The 25302-nt window shown below is 46.7% G+C and overlaps 1 protein-coding gene across 1 annotated transcript in view; it reads right to left on the reverse strand.

The window, feature by feature from the left end:
* LATS2 (large tumor suppressor kinase 2) overlaps positions 1 to 25302 on the reverse strand; it is a gene marked incomplete at both ends in the record, with an annotated part of 41872 nt that overhangs the window by 9455 nt on the left and 7115 nt on the right. Inside the window, 2 exons of the mRNA XM_080689419.1 lie at positions 1967 to 3177; positions 7241 to 7373. Of these exons, the coding sequence (XP_080545545.1) occupies positions 1967 to 3177; positions 7241 to 7373 (1344 nt within the window). The remainder of the gene's footprint in view (positions 1 to 1966; positions 3178 to 7240; positions 7374 to 25302) is intronic.

Consider the following 25302-nt stretch of genomic DNA (forward strand, 5'->3'; position numbering starts at 1 on the left):
ATTTATTTATTTATTTATTTTTGTGGTACTGGGGATGAAACCCAGGGGCCATCTACCTCCGGGCTATACTCCCAGACCTATTCTATATTTTATTTGGAAACAGAGTCTCACTATGTTGCTGAGAGCCTCACTAAGTAGCTGAGGCTGGCTTTGAACCTGAGCGATCCTCCTGTCTCAGCCTCCCAAGCGCAGGGATTACAAGCATGCACCACCATGCCTGGCAGGTATTATTTTTTGAAACAGAGTCTCACTGAGTTGTGAAGGGACTAAGTAGGTAGGGCTGTCCGCGAACTGTGATCTTCCGGTCTCCGCCTCCCGAATGCAGAGATTACAAGCGTAGGCCTCACTACTAGTTTTCTTTACATATTCCTTACTGATTGATTGTGGTCCTGGGGAGGGAACCCAGGGGGTTCTACCTCTGAGATACACCCAGTCCTATTTTTATTCTTTATTTTGGAACAGGGTCTCACTAAACTGTGGAGGGCCTAAGTAGCTAAGGTTGGCTGTAAACCTATGGTCCTCCTGTCTCAGCCTCCCAAACACTGAGATTACAAGTGTATACCCGCCTCTACTTATTTATTTATTCGTTTATTAATTTTTGGTGGTACTGGGATTCCTGGAAACCCTCCTACCACCAGGCTACACTCCCAGACCTATTTTATATTATTTTTTATTTCGAAACAGGGTCTCTTAAACCAGTGAGGCTGGCTTTGAACCTGCGCGATCCTCCTGTCTCTGCCTCCCAAGCGTGGGGATTACAAACGTGCGCCACCACGCCTGGCTTTACTTTTTTATTTTTTAAAATTTACTTATTTTGAGGATGGAACCCTGGTGCATTCTACCTTCCAGCTACACCCCCGGCCCTATTTTGTATTCTTTATTTTGAAACAGGGTCTCAGTTGCGAAGAATCTCACTAAGTAGTGAAGGCTGACTGCAAACTGTGATCCTCCAGTCTCAGCCTCCCAAATGCTGGGATTACAAGTGTGCACCACCACACCCGGCTTTACTTTTTTATTTTTATTTTGTGGAGCTGGCGAATGAAGCCAGGATTCTACCTTCAAGTTATGCCCCAGCCTGAATTCATTTATTTGGAAACAGAGTCTCCCTAAGTTGACGAGAGTCTCACTACTTGCTGACACTGTCCTTGAGCCCGTGTTCCTCCTGACTCAGCCTCCCAAGTACTGGGGTTACAGGCGTGAGCCACCATGCCTGGTTCTGCATACCCCAATTCAGTGTATACAACCTCAAGCTTTGTTTCTACTCTCTCAAAACTTGTTTTTACGATGTGTTCTTAGTCTTTAAGAAATTTCATCCAGGTTTACTCAGTAGTAATAAGCTTGTTGTCCAGTGTGATGTTAAATGCCTCTACCCCCAGGATCTGGATGGCTAAGGAGAGAAAGCCAGAGGTGGCCTAAACAATTTAGCAAGATCCTGTCTCAAAATTTTAAAATAAAAAAGGGCTGAGGTGTAGGTCAGTGGTAAGTGTGCCCCCTTGTGTTCAATCCCTAACACTACACATAGGCTCGAGTGTGCATACAATGCACACACACACACCTCAAATGTGCTAAATTTGCCTATAAGCAACATCATGAACATGTCGTCACCGACTCTCCTGTAATGAAGAGAAAGGGAAAGAAGACACGCAGCCCATCACACTCCTGACCTTTTCTGTGTATATGGTACTGCAGAATGAACACAGGACACCCTACCTCCTGGCTAGACCCCCAGCTGCTTTCTTTTTTTCAAACAGGATCTCACTAGGTAGATGCAGGCCTCACTAAGTAGCTGAGGCTGGCCTTGCACCTGCCATCCTCTTGTCTCAGCCTCCCAAGTACTGCGATTACAGGGAGTGCCGCCACCCGCGTCCACACTCCTGACTCCTCCCAGGTGCTGGGCTCCTCACCACTGGCCTGCAGGTTTGTGGCAAGCGTGTACGCGGCAGAGGAAAGAGTAGGGAGGCATTACTTTGGCCATTTCTTGCTCCAGCTGCAGCCTGCGGTGGACCTTCTGCTGGTAAGTTTTGATGACGTTCTCCACATGCTGCTCCATGAAGAACTTGAAGGCGTACGGCGAGTAGCTCTTGATGCGCGACTCCCGCTTCTCCTCGTCCTTGCTGCTCCTGCGCACGGGCACCGGGGAGGTCTGGATCTGCTTCTTGTCCTTGCCGCCCCTGTCGCCCTTGGCGCTCTTGTGGCTCTTGTCGCCCCGTTCGGCGGCCTCTGCAGCCGGGCCTCCGCGGAGGCTCTGCTCCATGCTGGTGCACAGGCCGTCCAGGTCCAACTGCTCCGGTGCGCTGGGTGGCAGCAGGTGCTTGGGGTAGGGCGGTGGTGGGCACCTGCGTTCGGGACCATAGTCTGTGTCGAGTGGGTCGGGGCCCTCGGTGGGCGCGGGCACCCAGGCTGGGTGGCTCGGGCCCACGGCTGTCTGCGGCTCCGGTCGCAGCACACGCACACTCTTGACCGGGTGCAGGATGTGTGCGGCTGTGACAGTCGTGACCGTGTTGGGTGCAGGCAGAGCGGGCTCAGCCTGGGGCTGCGCTCCAGTCCCCCGGGGCTGCTGGCTGTTGAACGAACTGGTCCTGCTGGGTGCTGCAGGGAAGGCGGTGTGCTTCTGCAGTGAATCTCGGCGTGCCAGTGTGGAGGCCGGCCATGGCTGCACGGGGGTGCCCAGCTCGAAGGCGTCGGTGGCGAGGCTGCCCCTCGAGGAGGCGAGCAGGCCCTGCATGGGGGCATCACCTGCAAACCCCGGGCCCCGGGTGCCCAGTGCATGCAGCTTGGGGTGCGCGTACAGCCCAGCAGCGGGGCCCGGGAAGGCCAGCCCCGGGGGCGTCCCCTGGCCCTTGGTGGCCAGGTTGGCGTAGCTGCCCGGCTCAGGTGGGGTCTTGCTGCGAACAGAGGCGCTGCGTTGCACGCTGTAGGCCAGTGGCTCCCCGGGTGCCAGCAGGTGTGCGCGGCCATAGTGCGCACCGGGCGGTGGCAGGGCGGGCGCGCCGTAGCCTTTGGCTGGGTGTTGATGGCTGGGAAAGAGAAAGCCTACATATGGGCGCGGCACCTCCTCCAGCGCTTCCGGGGCCTCGAACGCGCCGCCCAGCTGGTGGTAGGGAGGGAAGGCCTCAACTGTGCCTTCGAAGCTGGGTCTCCGTGTGGCCGTCCCCGGCACAGGCACGAGGCCCTTTCCTGTGGCGGGAAAGTGGGAAAACATCAGAGGGCTTGTGGTATTCTGATCCCACCTTTCTTTAATTTTTTTGGTGCTGGAGACGGAACACAGGCCTGTTAAGTTTCTGAGTTGAACCCAGGCCTGTTAGGTCTCTGAGCTGCACCCTCATCCCTTTTCGTGTTTGTTTAAAACAGGGTCTGGTTAAATTATCTGATGTTGGCCTCAAACCTGCCATCCAGCTACATTATCCCCCAAGTATGGGGTCAGAGGTGTGTGTCATACCACCCGACTCCCAGCCTTTCTAAATTTTTGTTTTGTTTTGGTTTGGGTTTTTTTTGATGGTACTGGGGTTCCTGGAAGCCCTTCTATCTCCGGGCTACACTCCCAGACCTATTTTTACATTTTTATTTGGAAACAGGGTCTCCTAAGCCAGCGCGCGCGGCTGGCTTCGAACCTGCGCGATCCTCCTGTCTCTGCCTCCCAAGCGTGGGGATTACAAGCGTGCGCCACCACTCCCGGCCTCGCCTTTCTAAATTTTGAAACGTGGTCTCACTAAACTGCTGAGGTTGGAGCTAGACATGGTGGCTCATGCTTGTAATCTCAGCATTGGAGGCTGAGACAGGAGGGTCGCGGTTTGTGGGTAGGTAACCTCAGTTACTTAGTGAGGCTGTTTGCAACTCAGTGAGGCCCTTTTTCAAAATAAAGAATAAAATATAGGGCTGGGTGTGTAGCTTGGAGGTAGAATGCTCCTGGATTCCATCCCTAGTACCAGGAAAAAAAAAAAAAAATTCTAAGGTTGACCTCAAATCTGTGATCCTCCTGTCTTGGCCTCCCAAGTCCTGGGATTACAGGCAAACCCCACCACGCCTGGTTAGTTCCAGCATTTTCAACTGAGGCCCCTGACAGGTGCACCAAAGCAGGGACCGATCCTGTAATGTGGCAAATGGGGGCGAACAGGCACACAGGAGGAACAGGGCCATTGGGAGGCCAGTGCCATAGGCATGCTAGGAAATGTTCCTCCTGCTGAGAGGTCCAGCACCCTGGCTCCACTGGTTGCCACACTAGGAGCCTTCTGGATGCCAGCTCTGTTCCCTCTGTCGTACCCTATGTGGTGTGAGCAGCAGAGTTTAGAGTTTGCTGAAACATGACTTCCAAATCCTGCTTCCCTCACAGAGGAGGGAATGTCCAAATGTCTACTTTCATTTCACCTGTTTTTCTTTTTTTTGGTACTGGGGATGGAACCCAGGGGCATTCTACCTCTGAGCTACACCTGCAGCCCTATTTTATTCTTTTGTTTTGAAACAGGTCTAAGTTGCAGAGGGCCTCACTAAGTTGCTGAGGTTGGCTTTGAACCTGTGATCCTCCTATCTCAGCCTCCCAAGAACTGAGATTACAAGTGTGAACCACCATACCCAGCTATCCCTGTTTTTCAAATTACAGATTTTCTGGGGTTGTGGTCTTCATTAAAACTAAAAAGAGCTTCCGGGGATGGGGGTGCACACTTGTAATCCCCATGCTTAGAAGGCTGAGACAGGAGGATCGCAGGTTCAAAGCCAGCCTCAGCTGCTTAGTGAGACCTTGTTTCCAAATAAAATATAAAATAGGTTCTGGAGTGTAGCCTGAAGGTATAAAGCCCCTAGGTTCAACCCCCAGTACCAGCAAAAACAAAACAAAACAAAAAAACACTAAATAGAACTGAGTGTGGCGGTGCATGCTTGTAATCTCAGTACTTGGGAGGCTGAAACAGGAGAATAACAGGTTCAAGGACAGCCTCAGCTACTAGTAAGATTCTCATCAACTTAGTGAGATCCTATTTCAAAATAAAAATAAAAAAAGGGCTGGGGGTATAGCTCAGAGGTAGAATGCCCCTGGGTTCCATCCCAGTAACACACACACACAACACACACACACACACACAACACACACACACACACAACAACAACAACAACAACAACAACATACAGACAACAAAGACCACGCACAGAAGCCTTCTTCTACAGACACCTGGATGAAGGGATTCCTGCAGCTGCTTCTTTCTTTTTTTTGTTACTGAAGATTGAACACCAAGGTATTTTATCTCCAAGTTATACTCCCAGCCCTTTTAATTAATTAATTTTTAAAAATCACTTTTGAGGCTACTGGAGATTGAACTCAGGGGTATTATACGTCAGTTATACCTCCAGCCCTATTTCATTCTATTTATTTATTTATTTTTGCAGGTTTGGGGATGGAACCCAGGGGCATTCGACCTTCGAGCTACACCCCCTGCCCTATTTTTTATTCTTTATTCTGAAACCAGGTCTCACTGTGTTGTGCAAAGAGCCTCACTAAGTAGCTGAGGCTGTCCGTGAACTGCGATCCTCCTGTCTCAGCCTCCCGAATGCTGGGATTACAAGCATGTGCCACCACACCCGGCTTTATTTTCTTGGAAACAGAGTTTCACTAAGTTGCAGAGGGTCTAAATTGCTGAGGCTGGCCTCGAACCTGTGATCCTCCTATCTCAGCCTCCCATGTACTGGGATTACAAGTGTACACCACCACACCTGGCTTTAATTTTTGTTTTGAAACAAGGTCTCCCTAAAGTGATGAAGCTGGCTACAAACCTGCAATTCTCCAGTCTTAGCTTCTCAGGGATTATAGGTATATGTCACCATAACTGGCTCCTCATTTTTATTTTTTTTGATGTTTTGGTATTGGGAATCAAACTTGCCCAGGGGCATTTTACCTCCAAACTATACCCCCAGCTCATTGTATTTATTTATTTATTTATTTATTATTTATTTATCGGTACTTGGTATCAAACCTAGGGGCATTTTAACTCCGAGATATAACCCCAACCCTATTTTTTTTTTTTTTTTTTTTTGTGGTACTGGAGGTAGAACCCAGAGGCTTTCTACCTCTGGGCTATACTCCCAGACCTATTTTATATTTTATTTGGAAACAGGGTCTCACTAAGTTGCTGAGAGCCTCACTAAGTAGCTGAGGCTGGCTTCGTACCTGTGTAATCCTCCAGTTTCAGCCTCCCAAGCACGGGGATTACAAGTGTGCACCACTATGCCTGAGTTATTCTTTATTTTGAAATAGGGTCTCACTAAGTTGCAGAGGGCCTCATAAGTAGCTGAGGCTGGCCTCAAGCCTGCGATCATGTCTCAGCCTTTCAAGTACTAGGATTATAAGTGTGCACCACCATGTCTGGCTCAGCTCATTTATTTTAAACTAGGATCTTTCTAACTTGCTGAGGATTTCATTAAATTGCTGAGACTGGACTCAAACCTGCAATTTTCCTAACATAGCCTCCCAAGTACTGGAATAAGAGATGAGTGTCAGCACACGTGGATAAGCCTCCCTTTTCAAATGCCTCTCCCCAAGCTCAAAAGGAAGTAAAAAGAGTACTTTTACTCTCACTTTGCCAAAGTTTTGGATGTTTTATAATATAACAGGTTATTTGAGACAGGAGTGGGGTGAGCTGGGTGTGGTGGTCCATGCCCATAATCCCAGGATGTTGCAGGCTAAGACAGGAGGATTGGCCGTTTGAGACCAACTTCAGTAACTTAGTGAGACCCTGTTTCAAAATAAAAAATCAAAGGGCTGGAGGTGTAGCTTGGTGGTAGAATGCCCATAGGTTCAATTTAATCCCAGTATAAAAAAATTTAGGGAGCCAGGTGTGGTGGTGCATGCTTACAACTTGGAAGCACTTGGAAGGCTGAAACAGGAGGATCACGCAGGTTCGAAGCCAGCCTCAGTTACTTAGTGAGGCTCTCAGCAGCTCAGTGAGACCCCTGGGAGTATAGCCTGGAGGTAGAAAAGCCCCTGGGTTCCACACCCAGTACTACCCTCCAAATAAAAATTTTTAAAAAGAAAGGAAGGGAGATGGGGTGGGTGAGTACCCAGATGAACCCCATGATCTCCACCTGGGCTCTCCAAGGCCTCTCCCAGCACAGAGCAGGCTCAGCTCCCCATTAGCTGCACTGGGTGAGTGCTAAGAGACTGTTGTTCAAGGCCCAGTCAGACCTCTCCCTGCACACTGTTCCCTGCTCACTCATGACAGAACCCTTCCCCACTATGCTGCTGGGCTGGACTCACCTGGGGAGGTCTGCTTGATGACCTGCACGATCTGCTCATTCCTCGGGTCCAGGTAACCCATTTTGCTGATGTACTCCAGGGCGGCTTCAATACTTCTGCTGCCAGTCTGCTTGAGTGCCCGGCCCGCCATCTCCTGGGAGGGAAGCGTAGGCAGGTAAGAGCACGCCACCATCACTCTAGAACAAAGCCACCGAGCTCCTTTCCTCCATGTGCCTGGCTGTGCTGCAACACTCAGCCCCTCTGTGGCCCCTCTGTGGCCCCTCTGTAGCTACTGGGACCCACAAGGGGCTGCAGATGGCTCTCAGAATTCACAGGTATCTGGGGACGAGCGTAGCGCACAGCACACTAAAGACTGCAGCCGGTGTCAGGACTGCATGTGGATCCTGAAGGTGAATCTGAAAGAAGTTCTTCTCTGTACAGAATTTCTGTGGTTGCACTGGTAACTTCAGAATGAACCAGATACCTGACAAGTTTAGTGGGAAAATAGCAGTAGAAGTGAGACAACCTGGCTTGAATCCCAGCTCACTCCCAGGCTACCTCTAGGGCCAGCTGGCATGCTCTGGAGAGAAGTGGACAGCTGCTTAAGAGTCTTACAGCCGGGCGTGGTGCCGCACACTTGTAATCCCTATGCTTGGGAGGCAGAGACAGGAGGATCGCGTAGGTTTGAAGCCACCTGTTTTCAAATAAAAATACAAAATAGGTCTGGAAGGGTAGCTCAGAGGTAGAAGGGTTTCCAGGAACCCCAGTACCACCAAAAAAAAAAAAGTCTTTTGCAGCCGGTTATGGTAGTGCGTCATGCCTGTAATCTCAAAGTGTGGGAGGCTGACACAGGAGGACTGTAGGCTCAAAACAAGCCTCAGCAACTTAGTGAGGACCTCAGCAACTTATCAAGACCCTGTTTCAAAATCTAAAACATCATTTATAAAATGCCTATTGAAAGCGGGGCGTGGTGGCGCACGCTTGTAATCCCCCGCGCTTGGGAGGCGGAGACAGGAGGATCGCGCAGGTTCGAAGCCAGCCGCGCTGGCGTAAGAGACCCTGTTTCAAAAATATAAAATAGGTGTGGGAGTGTAGCCCGGAGGTAGAAGGGCTTCCAGGAACCCCAGTACCACCAAAAAAAAAAAAAAAAAAAAAAAAAGCCTATTGAATGTCCACTATTTATACAATGCACAGTGTCGGCTAGAGCAGTAAGAACTTGCCCTGGGGATTTGACTATTGGGAAGAAGAAAAGAGAACAAGTTGGGCATGGTGGCACATGCCTGTAATCCCAGTCCTTGGGAGGCTGAAACAGTAGGATTGTAAATTAAAGGCCAGCCTCAGGAACATATCAAAACCCTGTCTCAAAACAAAAAATTTAGCCATGTGTGGTGGCACATGCCTGTAATCTCGGTACTTGGGAGGCTGAGACAGGAGGATCCGGGTTCACAGCCAGTCTCAGCTACCTAGTGAGGCCCTCCAAAACTTAGTGAGACCCTGTTTCAAAATAAAGAATAAGCCAGGCGTGGTGGTGCACGCTTGTAATCCCAGCATTCGGGAGGCTGAGACAGGAGGATTGCGGTTTGCAGACAGCCTCAACTACTTAGTGAGGCCCTCTGCAACTTAGTGAGAACCGGTTTCAAAATAAAGAATAAAAAACAGGGCAGGGGGGTGTGGCTTGGAGGTCGATGCCCCTGGGTTTCATCCCCCAACCCCCCCCAAAAAAAGAATAAAATATCAGGTTGGGGGATAGCTTGGAGTTAGAATGCCCCTGGTTTCCATCCCAGGTACTGTAAAATAATAATAATAATTAAATTAAATTAAATTAAAAAACTAAAAAGGCTGAGGTTGAAATGCAGAGGTAGGACACCCCTGGGCTCAATTTTTTATTTTGAAACAGGGTCTCACTAGCTTGACAAGAGTCTCACTACTTGCTGAGGCTGTCCTCAAACCTGTTATTCTCCTGTCTAACCTCCTAATTTTTTAGTGTGTGTGTGTGTGTGTGTGTGTGTGTGTGTGTTACGGTGGATTGAACTCTGGGGCATTCTACCTCTGAGCTACACTCCTAGCTCTATTTTATTTATTTATTTATTTGCAGTACTGAGGATAGACCCCCAGGGGCTTTCTACCTCCAAGCTATACTCCAAACCCTATTTTTAAATTTTAATTCTTTATTTTGAAACAGGGTCTTGATAAATTGCTGAGTTGCAAAGGGCCACACAAAGTAGCTGAGGCTGTCCTTGAAGCACAAACCTTGTCTCAGCCTCCCAAAATGCTGGGATTACAAGCCTGCACCACCACGCCCAGCTCTCTATTTTACTTTTTAGTCTGAAACAGGACCTCATGCTGGATGTGGTGGCATGCGCTTGTAATAAATCTTGGGAGGCTGAGACAAGAGGATAGCAGGTTTGCAGCCAGCCTCAGAAACTTAGTGAGGTCCTCTGCAACTTAATGAGACACTGTTTCCAAATAAAGAATAAAAAATAGGGCTGGGAGCCCTGCATTGTGGCCCAGGCCTATAATTCCAGCATTTGGAAGGCTGAGACAGGAGGATCACAACCTCAGATACTTAGTGAGGTCCTTTACAACTCAGTAAGACCCTATTCCAAAAATAAGGCTGGGCGTGTAGCTCGGAGGTAGAATGCCCCTGGATCCTATCCCCAGTATTACAAAAGAAAAAGAAAAAGAAAAAGAAAGAAAGAGAAACAGGACCTCATTAAGTTGTGGAGGGCTTCACAAGGTTGCTGAATCTGATTGAGAACTTGCAATTCTCCTGTCTCAGCATCTCAAGTACTAGAATTATAAGCATGTGCCACCAGGCCTGGCTGTTATTTATTTATTTACATGTGTGTGTGTGTGTGTGTGTGTGTGTGTGTGTGTGTTACTGGGGATGGAATCCAGGGGCCTTCTACCTCTGGGCTACACTCCCAGCCCTATTTCACTTTTTATTTGGAAACAGAATCTCACTATGTTGCTGAGAGCCTAAGTAGCTGAGGCTGGTTTCGAACCTTCTGTCCCTGCTCCCAAGTACTGGGATTATAAGCGTGTGCCACCACGCCCAGCTCAATCTATCTACTTATTTATTTTGCAGGACTAGGAATGGGACCCAGGAGCATTCTACCACTGAGCTACAAGCCCAGCCCTATTTTTTTTATTTTGAAACAGGGTCTCACTGAGTTGCAAAGGGCCTCACTAAATAGCCGAGGCTTTCCTTGAACTGTGATCCTCCTCTCTCAGCCTCCCTGAATGCTGGGATTACAAATGTGCACCACCACACCTGGCTCTTTTTTATTTTGAAACAGGGTCTCACTGAGTTACAAAGGACCTCACTTAGCTGAGGCTGTCTGCAAACCACGATCCTCCTGTATCAGCCTTCCAAATGCTGGAATTACAAGTGTGAGCCACCAGCTTTTTTTTATATTTTACTTAAAAACAGGGTCTCACTAAGTTGTTGATAGCCTCACTAAGTTGCTGAGGCTGGCTTCGAACCTGCGAGATCCTCCTGTTGCAGCCTCCCAAATACTGGGATTACAAGCATGTGCCACCACACCTGGTTTATTTTTTAATTGTTAAATAGGATCTTGCTAGGTTGTTGAGACTCTCACTAAATTGCTGAGGCTGGTTTCAAACCTGTAATCCTCCTGTTTTAGCCTCCCAAGTATTGGGATTACAGGCATGTGCCACCATGCCCAGGCAGGATAGGGATCTTAAAACTGCCTGTAGCTGGGCGTGGTGGCGCACGCTTGTAATCCAGCATTTGGGAGGCTGAGACTTGGAGGATCGCGGTTCGCGGACAGCCTCAGCTACTTAGTGAGGCCCTCTGCAACTCAGTGAGACCCGGTTTCAAAATAAAGAATAAAAAATAGGGCAAGGGGTATAGCTCGGAGGTCGAATGCCCCTGGGTTCCATCCCCAGACCCAGAAAAAAAAAAAAAAAAACCTGCTTGTAGGCTGAACGTGAGCAAGAAGAGAGGTACAGGAGGAGTAGATGAGGGTAAGAGGAGACAGCTCCCTTCCAACCAAGGGAGAGGTGGCCTCTGGGCGGGTGGCAAGCTAGGTAGAGAAGTACTCATAGCAGACGGACCGGTCAGAGCAGAGGACCAGGAAGAGAGGCCTGTGCTCGGGCCACCAGGAAACACGGTCAGGGAGTGCTGACCAAGGCCAGACTAGGCTAAGGGCTTCGCAGTTCGTGAAGTCCTGGGAGTGTTAGAATGGAGACATGGGAAGCCAGGCGTGGTGGCGCACGCTTGTAATCCCAGCATTCGGGAGGCTGAGACGAGGATCGCGGTTCGTGGACAGCCTAAGCTACTACTTAGTGAGGCCCTCCGCAACTTAGTGAGACCCTGTTTCAAAATAAAGAATAAAAAATAGGGCAGGAGGTGTAGCTTGGAGGTCGAATGCCCCTGGGCTCCATCCCCAGACCCACACACACAAAAAAAGAATGGGGACATGGATGATATGAAGTATGAAGTTAGATAGGGACAGCCCAGGGCACACAGAGTTTGAGATGCTCTTGGTACAAGAGCTGGGAGAGGCAGGGCAGCAGGCAACAAGGACACATGGGCCATGAGCTGGCACCTGAGCCTTCAGGACAGAAAGCGGACTTCAAACCTGTGGGATTCTCCTGTTTCAGCCTCCCAAGTGCTGGGATTACAAGAGTGCATCACCACGCCTGGCTTCCCCATTTAATTTTATTTATTTATTTGTAGGTCTGGGGATGGAACCCAGAGGCATTTGACATCCAAGCTACAGCCTCTGCCCTATTTTTTATTCTTTATTGAAACCGGGTCTCACTGAGTTGTAGAGGGCCGAAGTAGCTGAGGCTGTCCGCGAACCGTGATCCTCTGGTCTCGGCCTCCCGAATGCTGGGATTACAAGCGTGCGCCACCACGCCTGGCTCTCTAGTTTATTTTTTAGAAGCAAGCAGGGCCTCGCTAAATTGCAAAGGCTGGCCATAAACCTGTGATCCTGTCTCAGCCTCCCAAACTAGGATTATAGGCATGTACCAACACACCCAGCTCATTTTGTTTATTTATTTGTATATGTGGTACTAGGAATTGAACCTAGGGGCATTATATACTGAGATACACCCCCAGCCCTATTTTTTTTTTTACTATTTATTTTGAAACAGGGTCTTGCTAGGTTGAAAAGTCTCTCTACTTGCTGAGGTTGTCCTCTAACCTGTGATTCTCCTGTCTCAGCCCCCCAAGTACTAGGATCATAGGTGTGCACCACCATGCCCAGCTATTTATTTATTTAGTCAGTTATGGCACTGGAGATTGAACTCAGGGGCATTTTATCTTTGAGCTATACCCCGAGCCCTTTATTTTATTTATTTTTGTTTGAAAGGAGGGTCTTGCTAGGTTGCTGAGAGTCTATGTTGGTAAAACTATCCTCAAACCTGCGATCCTCCTCTCTCAGCCTCCCAACTACTGGTATTACAGGCACACACCAAGCACCCCTTCCCACTGTGGATTCAGTATTTGATAGCTCTAATACTTTATATTATATTCTTTTCACCATAAAGAAATATAATAGGGCCGGGTTTGGTGACACATGCCTGTAATCTCACTACTTGGGAGTCTGAGACAAGAGGATTGTGGGTCCAAGGCCAACCTCCATAACTTAGTGAGGTCCTCAAAAATTTGATGAGAACTTGTTTCAAAAAAAAAAAAAAAAAAAAAAAGCCGGGAGTGGTGGTGCACACTTGTAATCCCCACGCTTGGGAGGCGGAGATAGGAGGATTGCACAGGTTTGAAGCCAGCCGCGCTGGCTTAAGAGACCCTATTTCCAAATTTTTTTAAAAAAAGTATAAAATAGGTCTGGGAGTGTAGCCCGGAGGTAGAAGGGTTTCCAGAATCCCCAGTACCATAAAAAAAAAAAAAAACAAGGGCTGGTGATGTTGTTGGGAGGTAGAATGCCCCTGGGTTCCACCCCCTGCCACCCCCAAACATGGTAATAACTCCTTAGCAGACCTCAACACACAGCTCCCACCTTTCAGGTTACCTCAGTCTGCTGTGTAAGTATGAACAACTTTCACTCATGCCAAGATGTGGACAAGGTTGGGTGGCTGGGTCCTAACACAAGGACGAGTCACAGATGCAAGGGGAGAACAGAGCAGAGGTATACTCTAACATGTTGAAGGAAGGGGCAGGGAGGCCGTGGTGGCACACACCTAGAATCCCAGTACTTGGGAGGCCGAGACAGGAAGAGTCTAGGTTTGAGGCTAGCCTCAGTCACTTAGTGAGACCTTCAGGAACCTATGGAAACCTTATTTTGAAAGAAATATAGAAGGAATGGGGTCTAGCTCAGAGGTAGAAAGTTTGTGGGTTCCATCCCTAGGACTTAAAAAAAAAGTAAGAGGAGGAGGAAGAGGTTGCAGTGGCCAAGACACAGGCCAAAGAGAACTGAAGGCAGAAATCTGAGTCTACCATAAAAAGGCTGGCTGCCTCTACACCCCTTCTATGGGTCCCTGGGACTGGAGAAACCCTGCTGGCCCTGCAGCTCCAGTCCACCTCAGAGTTCCACCCCCACTGCCAGCAAAGCACCTGTGTATGCAGCCCACAGAGTTCTCAGGAGGATGAGCCATGCAAATCTCAGCCGACACCACATGGGGCAGATACCTGCTGAGCCATGCCCACCCGGGTGGGTACATGGGATTGCAAGGGGAGCTCTACCACTGAACTGCACCACCAACCCTTGTGATTTTTGTTTAGAAACAGGGTCTCTGAAGTTGCTGAGGCTGGCTTCCAATCTGTGATCCTCCTGTTTCTCCCAGGTACTGCGATTACAGGTGTGCTCCACTATGCCCAGTCTGCTTTTGTTCTTAAAGGCATGCTAACCTCTTAGGTGTAGCTGCAGTTATTATGTCCAATCTCATTTCAAGAAAAATACACTCCATTTTTCTAAAGTAATGAAAACCAAATCCGGGCATGGTGAATCACACTTGTAATCCCCGTGCTTGGGAGGCTGAGACAGGAGGATGACCCAGATTTGAAGCCAGCCTCAGCTACTTAGTGAGGCTCTCAGCAACTTAGTGAGACAGTGTTTCCAAATAAAATATAAAATAGGTCAGAGGTATAGCACAGAGGTAGAAGGCCCCAGGGTTCCATCTCTAATACCACACACACACAAAATGTGTAAAGTCATGAAAACAAGCTGGGTGTGGTGGTGCACACCCATAATCCCAGTAATTAGGGTGCTGAGATAGGAGAATCACAGGTTTGAAGATAGCCTTAGCAATTTGGCAAGGCTCTGAGCAATGTAGTGAGACCTTGTTTCCAAATAAGAAATAAAATTGGGCTGTGAGTGTAGCATAGAGATAGAATGAACCTGGCTTCAATCCCTAACACCACACATACACACAAAGGAAAATTAATAGAATATAACATACAAAATCATTTCTTTGTTTGCTTACTGGGATACTGGGATTGAACCCAGGGACATTCTACCTCCGAGCTATACCCGCAGCCCTATTTTTTTTTTTTAATTTTAAAAACAGGGTCTCCCTACATTGGTGAAAGTCTCACTACTTCCTGGGGCTGTCCTTGAATCTCTGATGCTCTCTCTCTCAACCTCCCAAATATTGGGATTACAAACTTGCACCACCATGCCCAGCTTACAAAAGCACAAGTCAGAGAGAGGAGGGGGACTCAAAACGGAGCTCAGAGCCAGAGAGGAGATACGCCGGCCTCATGCCCGAGGACGCGGCAGCAGTGCCTTACTGCCAGTGGCAGCGGTGAGTTCACCGGACAGCACCAGACCAACGCACTCAACAGCCCACCAGGTTCCAGAGAGGAGCGGCGAACAGTGAGCCGAGGTGAGCCACTGCGGATCAGCCGGGTGGAATTTGGCAGATTTTTCGGCGCAGGGAGCGTCTAAAGCTCCCAGGGGCTGGGCTCAGCACACCCTGCAGGGACTCAGAGCAGAGCTCAAAACCAGAGAAGAAATACGCCAGCCTCACGGCTGAGGGCGTGCCAGTGGTGCCATATTGCCACCGGCGGAAGCAGCAGTGAATTCACCGAGTCCACTACAGATCCATCAGCGCACTCAACAACAGTGAGTCAAATTGCGGCCCCTAGAGGAGAAATCCCAGAACTGAACTCCCAGGGAACTTGACCCAATGGGGGAGTGGCGGTGGCAGAGATATCACACCATAGTCACAACTCCCCGCAGGAGAATGCCCAACCTGGCAGCCCCCATGGTCTAAAGCAGCCTCGATTGACTCCCTGGGTCTGAGACTTTGTGATACAACCCAGTAAAGGAGTAGTGGTGACTGAGATACCACAGACTCGAGATCCAGAGCACCTTAACTGAAGTCGTAGTGACCCATAGAAGGCACAAACTCCCGAAATCATGGGAAAGAGAAATAACAATGGAGCAATGAATGCCCACAACCCCACAACTTCAGAACCTGATAAAACAGAAATTCAGAGATTTCTAGATCAAATCAGGAAAATAACTATAGAAATAACAGAGGTGTTTCGAAAAGAATTCAGAGAGAGCCAAAATGAGATAAAGGATGCAATTAATAAAGTAAAGGCCTCAATTCAAAGTACAAACAACTGATTAGACCACATGGAGTATAGAATCTCGCTCCTAGAAGATGATCACTCCAAAAATGAACGCATAGTTTCTAATTTAGAAAAAAAATCCAACAGCAGGAATCTGACCTTGAAGAAATATGGGCCCATTTTAAGAGAGCTAACCTAAGAATAATTGGAATAGAGGAGGGAAAAGAAAGTGAAACCAAAGGGATCAACAATCTCTTCAAGGAAGTAATAGCAGAAAAATTTCCAAACATAGACCAAGAGGTCGATACACAGGTTCAGGAAACTTCTAGAACTCCCTTTAGACAGGATTGTAGAAGAGGATCCCCACGCCACATAATTGTCAAAATGACCAATGTGGAAGCCAAGCAGAGAATCTTAAAGGCAACAAAAGCAAAGGGCTAAGTGACATTCAGAGGCAAACCAATTAGAATCACTCCAGACTTCCCAAACCAAGTCATGAGAGCCAGAAGGGCTTGCAGTAACATATTCCAAACTCTGAAAGAAAATAACTTCCAGCCAAAAATTTCCTACCCAGCAAAACTTTCTATCAAATTAGATGGGGAAATAAGAAGCTTCCATGACAAACAGAAACTGAAGGAATTTATGTCTTCAAAACTAGCACTAGAGAAAATACTCAAAGAGATTAACTACAAAGAAGAAATAGGTAACACACACCAGAACCAGAGAAACAAGATTTTCCAACCAACAGACAACTAAGATTGGTTATCTTTGGAGATTATTTATGTTAGTCTTTTACCTATTTCTAAATTGTATTGTTTGCTTTTATTGTTGCTAATTTTTAGGATTTCTAGTTGGAATATTAATGTACCTTCAGATATAGCATTTGGAAATATTTTATCCCATTCTATCAGTAACTTTTAACTCTGTTTACATTGTCTTTTTTTTTTTTTTTTTTTTTTTAGGGAGTTCGTTTACCCTTCTGTTGTCTGTGCCATTGAAATCATATCCAAGAAATCACTGCCAATTTCAATGTTGTGAGGTTTTATGACCCAGATTTTCTTCTAAAAGTTTATAGTCTTAAGATTTATATTTAGGTCTTTTATCTATTTTGAGTTAATGTTTGTATATAGTGTTAGGTAAGGGTACAATTTTATTCTTTTTCATGTAATTATTTTTCAACAATATTTAGTTAGAAGATTATTATTTCCTTCACCAAATGTTCGTGGAAACCTTGTCAAAAATAACTTGACAATATATGGAAGAATTTATCTCTAGGCTTTTATTTAACTCCAATGGTTTATATATCTGCCTTTATAGCAGTACTACACTGTTTCAATTATTGTAGCTTTATAAGGTTTGAAATCAGAAAATATACATCTTCTACCTTTGTTCTTTTTTGAGATCGTTTTGGGTACCTAGAGTCCATATTCCATATTAGGATAGATTTTCTCTGAAAAATAAATAAATAAATGTATGATAGTTTCACCTAAAAAAAAAAAAAGAAAGAAAAAATATTCTCTGGTAAGAAAGAAAGCAAAAAGAAATATTGAAATGTTATCTTTAAGTCATCAAAAGCTTGGTATCAGACAAATGAAACTGTTATGTGAGATTATCATTGTTAATTTTGGATAAATTGCTATAATACTAGATGTCAACCACTAAGCCAAGCATGGGAAGGAGGGATGGGGAGGGAATGGGGTGGGGATTGGGCAGGGGCTAACTGGGCGATGTGTGCATGTATGTCTACAAAAGTTTTTTTTAATTCCATTATGATATATGAATACAGTGCACCAATAAAAAAAAAATTAAAAAAAAGCACAAGTCAATCTTTAATGGTATGCATCCTCCTCAGTTGCAGTGTCAAATGAAGAAGCATTACTGGTTACCAGCCAGCAAGTGCGTGTGCATGAACTAGTATGTGCACACAGTTGGCCTGCTGTTCAGGTCATAAGATCTACCCCAGGGGCCTCCCACCAATCCCCATCCCCCCGCCTTCAGGCCATCTCCCCTGTGGCAGTGGAGAGCCAGGCTTATCTGGGCCCACACAGGAGCTTCCCAAGGCAGGGCTCAGTCTCCTTTGGAGCCTGCTCCTACCAAGATGTTCCTGTTTTTAAGGATACCAAATGTTCTTCAATTTGGCTTGTACAATTCACCAAAAAATAAACAAATCCACAAAATCCAGAGACAGTGATCATGTGTCTCATTTTCACTAGAAACCATCACTGTTTTCAAAAAAAAAAAAAAAAAGAAAAGAAAAGAAAAAAAAATTCAGATTGGGTCAGGCCCTGTGTCCAAGAGCTCAGGGAACGCCAGGATACCTTTGCAGGCAGCAGTGAGCAACAATGTGACCTCGGTCCCACCAAAGAGGGAGCATGAGGCAAGACTCTAGGAGCCCTCCTTGAAGGAGGGAGAGAGAGCCATGCTTTCCCAACACAAGAGAAACCCTAACAGTATGCTATGGAGACAGCACTTGAAAAAGGAGCTGTCAGCCTGGCAAGGTGGTGCACATCTGTTTTCTCAGTACTTGGGAGGCTGAGACAGGAGGATTGCAGGTTCAAAGCCAGCCTCAGCAACTTAGCAAGACTCTCAATAACCTAGTGAGACACTGTTTCCAAATAAGAAATAAAATCAAGCTGGGGGTATAGCCTGGAGGTAGAATACTTCTGGATTCAATCCCCAGGACCAAAAAAGCTCTTAAACTAGGCATGGTAGCACATGCTTGTTATCCCAGTACTTGGGAGGCTGAGACAGAAGGACTGCAGGTTCAAGGCTGGCCTCAGCAACTTAGTAAGACCCCATTTCCAAATAAAAATAGAGTCGGGCACAGTGGCGCAGGCTTGTAATCCTAGCCCTTGGGAAACTGAGACAGGAGGATCGCATAGGTTCAAAGCCAGTCTCAGCTACTTAGTGAGGATCTTACAACTTAGTGAAACCCTGTTTCCAAATAAAGTATAAAATAGGTCTGGGAGAGCCAGGAGTGGTGGCACATGCTTGTAATCCCAGCATTTGAGAGGCTGAGACTGGAGGATTGTGGTTCACGGACAGCCTCAACTACTTAGTGAGGCCCTCCGCAATTTAGTGAGACCCTGTTTAAAAATATAGAATTGAAAAAAAAAATAGGGCAGGAGATGTAGCTCGGAGGTCAAATGCCCCGGGGTTCCATCCCCAGACCCTCAAAAAAAAAAAAAAAAAAGATAAAAAATAAAAAATAAAGAATAAAAAAATTGGGCAGGGGGTGTAGCTCAGAGGTCAAATGCCTCTGGGTTCCATCCCCAGACCCGCCAAAAAAAAAAAAAAAAAAAAGAAAAGAAAATAGGTCTGGGAGTATATCCCAGAGGTAGAAAATCCCCTGGATTCCACCCCCAGGACTACCAAAATAAATAAATAAATAAATAAATAAATAAATAAATAAATAAATAAATAACAAAAAAAAAAACTGGGTTGGAGGTCTAGCTTGAAGTATAAAATTCCCCTGGTTTCAATCCCTAGTAACAGACACACACACACACACGCACGCACGCACGCACACTCACATGTTCTGTTTCTGCCCCAGTGCTGGAGGGAGAGAAATCACAGGGAGGAGAGCCAGTGGCTCTCAAGACTATCCACAGCAGGAGGAAAAGGATCCTTACTAACAAGGATACACCATTACAGAGGGCGGCAGAAACACCCTCAAACGTGAACAACACAGCCAGGCGTGGTGGTGCTCTCCTACAACCCTGGTGCTTAGGAGGCTGAGAGAGAAAGACTACAGGTTCGAGGCTAGCATGCAAAAACTTACTGAGACCATGTTTCAAAATAAAAAATAAGCCAGGCCTGGTGGTGCATACCTATAATCCCAGGACTTGGGAGGCTGAGACAAGAGGATCTCAGGTTCATGGCCAGACTCAGCAATTCAGCAATGTCCTCTGCAACTTAGTGAGACCCTATGTTTCAAAATAGAAAATAAAATAGGGTAAGGCATGTAGCTCAGAGATAAAATAACCCTGGGTTCAATCCCCAACAGCATAAATGAATGAATGAATAATGTCAGGGTGTAACTCAGAGTAGAATGCCCCTGGGTTTGATCCCCAGTAGCACAGGTAGGCAGGCAGGAAGGAAAAAGGTAGGTTTGCAAAATCATTAGGTCAATAACCACACAGCAGGAGGCACTGCTGTGAGTGTTGGGAACAGGACAGCCATCCAAACCCCCTGCTCATTCTTATACTTAAAAGCTCTAGCTAGCCCAGTTGGCCTAGGAAGATCAGCTGGCTGGAGGGTGGGGCCAAGGTCTGCTCGCACTGATCTGCAGCACCAGGGTATGGAACTGTGTCCTGTGTTTGCCCCTCATAACTTCAATAGCTGCCCAGTCTAGATACCTAAAATTATCCCCATTTCCTGAACTGCTGACTATTTGGTTTGAGGGATACTAGTTATTATGCCTAATAAAAGTAGAAATTAGTTTTTGCTAATCCTGAAGCCCATGGCAAGAGTTCTATTTGCTGTAGACAAAATGTGAAGCAGGCAGGAAGTACAACCATGGGGTCACTGGGAGGCTGCAACTGGAAGGCTATACTGGCCGAAAGTCCTGGCCTGTGTAGGAAGGGCTGAATCAAGTTGTTTTGTTCATGTCTCTTTCACATTTACATTGGAGTCTTCTCTTTACTTATTTCTGAAACATCTTTTTTCTTGTCCTCCCACCAAATTTGTATAGTTCATTTAAAAATTAAGTAAGGAAGCCGAGAGTGGTGGCACATGCTTGTATTCCCAGCATTTGGGAGGCTGAGACAGGAGGATTGTGGTTCACGGAGAGCCTCAGATACTTAGTGAGGCCCTTTGAAACTCAGTAAGACCCTGTTTCAAAATAAAGAATAAAAAATAGGGCTGGAAGTGTAGCTCAGAGGTAGAATGCCCCTGGGTTCCATCCCCAGTGCCGCAAAAAAAAAAAAAAAAAAAAAAAAAATTTAAATAAGGTTGGGCATGGTGGCATAATGCCAGTATTTGGGGGACCGAGACAGGAGGATTACAGGTTTGTGACCGGCCTCAGCTACTTAGTGAGGTCCTCCACAACTTAGTGAAGCCTTGTTTCAAAATAAAAAAATAAAAAAGGGCTGGAAGTATAGCTCAGAGGTAACTGAGCATGGTGGCACATGATTGTAATCCCAGTACTTGAGAGGCTGAGACAGGAGGATCACAGGTTCTCGGCCAGCCTCAGCAGTTAAATTAGGCCCTCTGCAACTTGGTGACTACCTGTTTCAAAATAAAGAAGAAAAGCTGGGTATGGTGGTACACACTTGTAATCCCAGCATTTAGGAGGCTGATACAGGAGGATTGCAGTTTGAGGACAGCCTCAGCTACTTAGTGAGGCCCTTTGCAACTCAGTGAAACCCTGTTTCAAAATAAAGAATAGAAAGCAGGGCTGGACGTGTAGCTCGGAGGTAGAATGTCCCCTGGGTTCAATCCCCAGTAACACACACACACACACACACACACACACACACACACACACACACACACCATCCACAGTACCACAAAACCAAACAAATAAATAAGATGAAAAGATGAAATAAGAAAGCCAGGCATGGTGGAACACATCTGTAATCCCAGCACTTGAGAGGCTGTGACAGCAGGATCCCAGGTTCCAGGACAGTGTCAGCAACACAGTAAGACTCTCAGCAACCTAGCAGGACCCTATCTCCAAACCAAAAAGTAAAAGGATTGAGGGTGAACATGTTGTGGTGGTGCACTCCTGTAATCCTAGTACTTGGGAGGCTGAGACAGGAGGGTCCGAATTCAAGGACAGCCTCAGCAAGTAGTGAGACTCTCATTAGCCTAGCAGGGCCTTGTTTCAAAATAAAAAGTAAAATAGGGCTGGGGGTACAGCTCAGAGACAGAATGCTCCTGGGCTCAATTCTTCAGAAAGACAAAAACAAAGCAACCAAAACAAACAAACAAACAAACAAACAACAACAACAAAAAAAACAAGAACAGGACACCATGAGGTCAGGGTCAGGGGAAGAGGAACACCAGTGCTTCCAGGTCACTCCCTAGATGGGAGAAGGGACGCTCCCAAATCCAGCCACTTTCCTTCTTGTTCACCATCAGATGAGCGAAAACAGGAGACAGTAACCAGCTGTCTTCTCAAGCCACACGAGCTATGTGAACACAACTCCAGTTCCAAAACACACCAACTAAAGAAAACAAGGCGGCGATCAGGCCAAAGCCACAGCACTGTGGTCCTGTGCTGCAGCCAGCTGACTCAAGTATGCAGGACAAAGGCAGCACGAGGCAACATCTGCAAGGACAAGTGTACTTGATGGCCTGTACTCGCAGACAACGAGCCGTGCCGTAAGGTGCCACCGGCAGGTTCAGGCTGCCAGGCAGGGCTAAGACCACATTCCCCAGCAGCACTCCTGGGTCCTGCCTTTGCCACCATGCTGCAATGACGGGACTCTCAGCTAAACTCGGTTTCTGCAGCTAGCACTGCTGCACTCTGAGCAACAAAACAAGTATCAAAGGGCTGAGCAAAGACGGAATATGGCCGGGCGTGGTGGCGACGCTTGTGACAGGAGTTTCGCACAGGTTTGAAGCCAGCCACTCTGGTTTAAGAGACCCTGTTTAAGAGACCCTGTTTCCAAAAAAAAAAAAAGTAGGTCTGGGAGTGTAGCCCGGAGGTAGAAGGGCTTCCAGGAACCCCAGTACCACCAAAAAAAAAAAAAAAAGACGGAATCCGATGCTTAAAAATAGAAACAACGTCTGTTGCGTGACGGAAGTCCAACCAAACGAAAATCCCCTTTTTTATTTTTTAACTATAGTTTTGTATTTCTTTTCTTTCTTTGCTTTTTTTTTTTTTTTTTTGGTACTGGGGGTGGAACCCTGAGGCTTTCTACCTCCGGGCTATACTCCCAGACCTATTTTCTATTTTATATGGAAACAGGGTCTCACTAAAACCTGTGCGATCCTCCTGTTTCGGCCTCCCAAGTGCAGGGATTACAAGTGTGCGCCACCACGCCCAGCTGTTTTGTATTTAATACATTTTAATATTTTTTCTAGGCTTGAGGAACAAACCCAGAGCTTTGCATGTGCCAGACAAGTGCTCTGCCACTGAGCTAAATCCCCAACCCGAAAATTCCTTTTGCAGGAATTCACTAGTAACGTGCAAAATTCTTTTACCAGCTGGGATGATCTAAATCCTTCTAAGACCATGTTTGTTTTATAGCAAGTTAGTGGGCTTTGGAAAGAAGTACCGACCAGCAGGGCATGGTGGTACATTCTTGTAATCCCAGTAATGGTAAGGCTGACACAGGAGGATTGCAGGTTCGTAGCCAGCCTCCCCAATCTCATGAGGCCCTCCACAGCTTAGTAAGACCTTAATTCCAAATAAAACATACAAATAGGACTGGGGGTGTAGCTGAGGTAGAACGCCACTGAGTTCAACCCTCAGTACCACACACACACACAAAGTACGACTAGATGATAAGCCACCCGTGGAGACTCCAAGAGGGCAGGCCACACGCGTGCCGTGTCCCTGGCCCAACACAAGACACATGCAACATGTGCAGAAGCAGTGACTGACATTAAAAACTGCTCGAGAGCTGGATTGCAGCTCAGTGGCCCAGCACCACTGAGAAAAGAAAAAGAAAAGAAATTCACTTCGAGTTTTTATTTATTTATTTATTTATTTATTGCGGGTCTGGAGGTGGAACCCAGGGGCATTCGACCTCCAAGCTACACCTCCTGCCCTAATTTTTATTCTTTATTTTGAAACCGGGTCTCACTGTTGCAGAGGGCCTCACTAAGTAGCTGAGGCTGTCCGCGAACCGCGATCCTCCGGTCTCAGCCTCCTGAATGCTGGGATTACAAGAGTGCGCCACCACGCTCGGCCTCACTTCGAGGTTTTTTTGTTTTTTTTTTTTTGGGGGGGGGGGCTGGGGGTGGAACCCAGGGGCATTCGACCTCTGAGCTATACCCCCTGCCCTATTTTTTATTCTTTTGAAACAGGGTCTCACTGAGTTTCAAAGGGCCTCCCTATGTAGCTGAGGCTGTCCATGAACCACAATCCTCTGGTCTCAGCCTCCCAAATGCTGGGATTACAAGTGTGCACCACCACGCCCGGCTCACTTCGAGTTTTAAACATACTGTGTTCTAGACAAAATTCACAGCTCTCGGTCCAGTACATATGGTAGGCCTTCTGTGTCTGCAGGTCCTGCATCCATAGAATCAAATGGCCCAGAATCTAAAGTATTCTTTCTTTCTTTCTTTCTTTCTTTTTCTTTTTTTTTTTTTTTTTTTTTTTTGGGGTGCTGGGGATTAAACCCAGAGGCATTTTACCTCCTAGCTACACCCCTGTCCGATTTTTTAATTTGAAACAGGGTCTAAGTTGCAGAAGGGCTCACTAAGTATCTGAGGCTGGCAGATCCTCCTGTCTCAACCTCCCAAATACTAGGATTACAAGCGTGTGCCACCATGCCCAGCTAAAATAAAAAATATTCTAAAACCAATTATATCGGTACTGAATATATACAGACTTTTTTGTCATTATGCCCTAAACAATAAAATATAGAGGTGATCTTTTGTGTGTGTGTGTGAGAGAGATACTGGGGAATTAAACCCAGAGCCTTTCTATCTTCAAGCTATACACCCCAGCCCTTTTTAAAATTCTGTTTTTTGAAACTGGGTTTTGCTAGATTGGTGAGATCTCACTAACTCGCTGAGGCTGTCCTTGAACCTGTGATCCTCTTGTCTCAGCTTTCCAACTCTGGAATTATAAGTGTGTGTCACCATGCCCAGCTGAGAGGGATTTAAAGAATAAAGGCTATACATAAGTTCGAAGAAACACTCTACTATGTGTATGTGTGGGAGGGAGTATTAGGGATTAAACCCAATGGAGTTGCACTACTGAGTTGCACTCCAGCCCTTATTCTGAAACAAGGTCTCACTATGTTGCTCAGGCTGGCCCTGAATCTGGGATCCCCCTATCTCAGCTTCCCAACTACTAGGACTAAAGTCATGTGACACACGCCTGGCTACTACACTATTTTATTTGTTTTTTCTAGTACTGAAAGTTGAACCCAGGGACATTCTACCTCTAAGCTTCGGCCCTATCCCTATTCTATTTTTATTTCTTATTTATTTTTTGTGGTACTGGGGATTGAACCAAGGGGCATTCTATCTTTGAGCTACACCTCTAGCCCTAGTTTATTTTATTTCATTTTATTTTTTGAACCTGTGGATGGAATCCAGGGGCCTCTACCTCCAGGCTACACCCCCAACCTATTTTTTATATTTTATATGCTGCAGATGTGAGAATGAAACCCAGGGGCATTCAACTTCCAAGCTACACCCCCTGCCCTATTTTGAAACAGCATCTCACTAAGTTGTGGAGGGCCTCACTAAGTAGCTGAGACTGTCTGTGAACAATCCTCCGGACTCAGCCTCCCAAATGCTGGGATTACAGCGTGCACCACCACACCCGGCTACACCTCTAGCCCTATTTTAAATTAATTTAATTAATTAATTTATTTTTTTGCAGATCTAGGGATGGAACCCAGGGGCATTTGGCCTCTGAGCTACACCCCCTGCCCTATTTTTTATT

The sequence above is a fragment of the Muscardinus avellanarius genome (genome assembly GCF_963383645.1).
Source record: "Muscardinus avellanarius genome assembly, chromosome: 2".
In the NCBI taxonomy this organism is placed as follows: Eukaryota; Metazoa; Chordata; class Mammalia; order Rodentia; family Gliridae; genus Muscardinus; species Muscardinus avellanarius.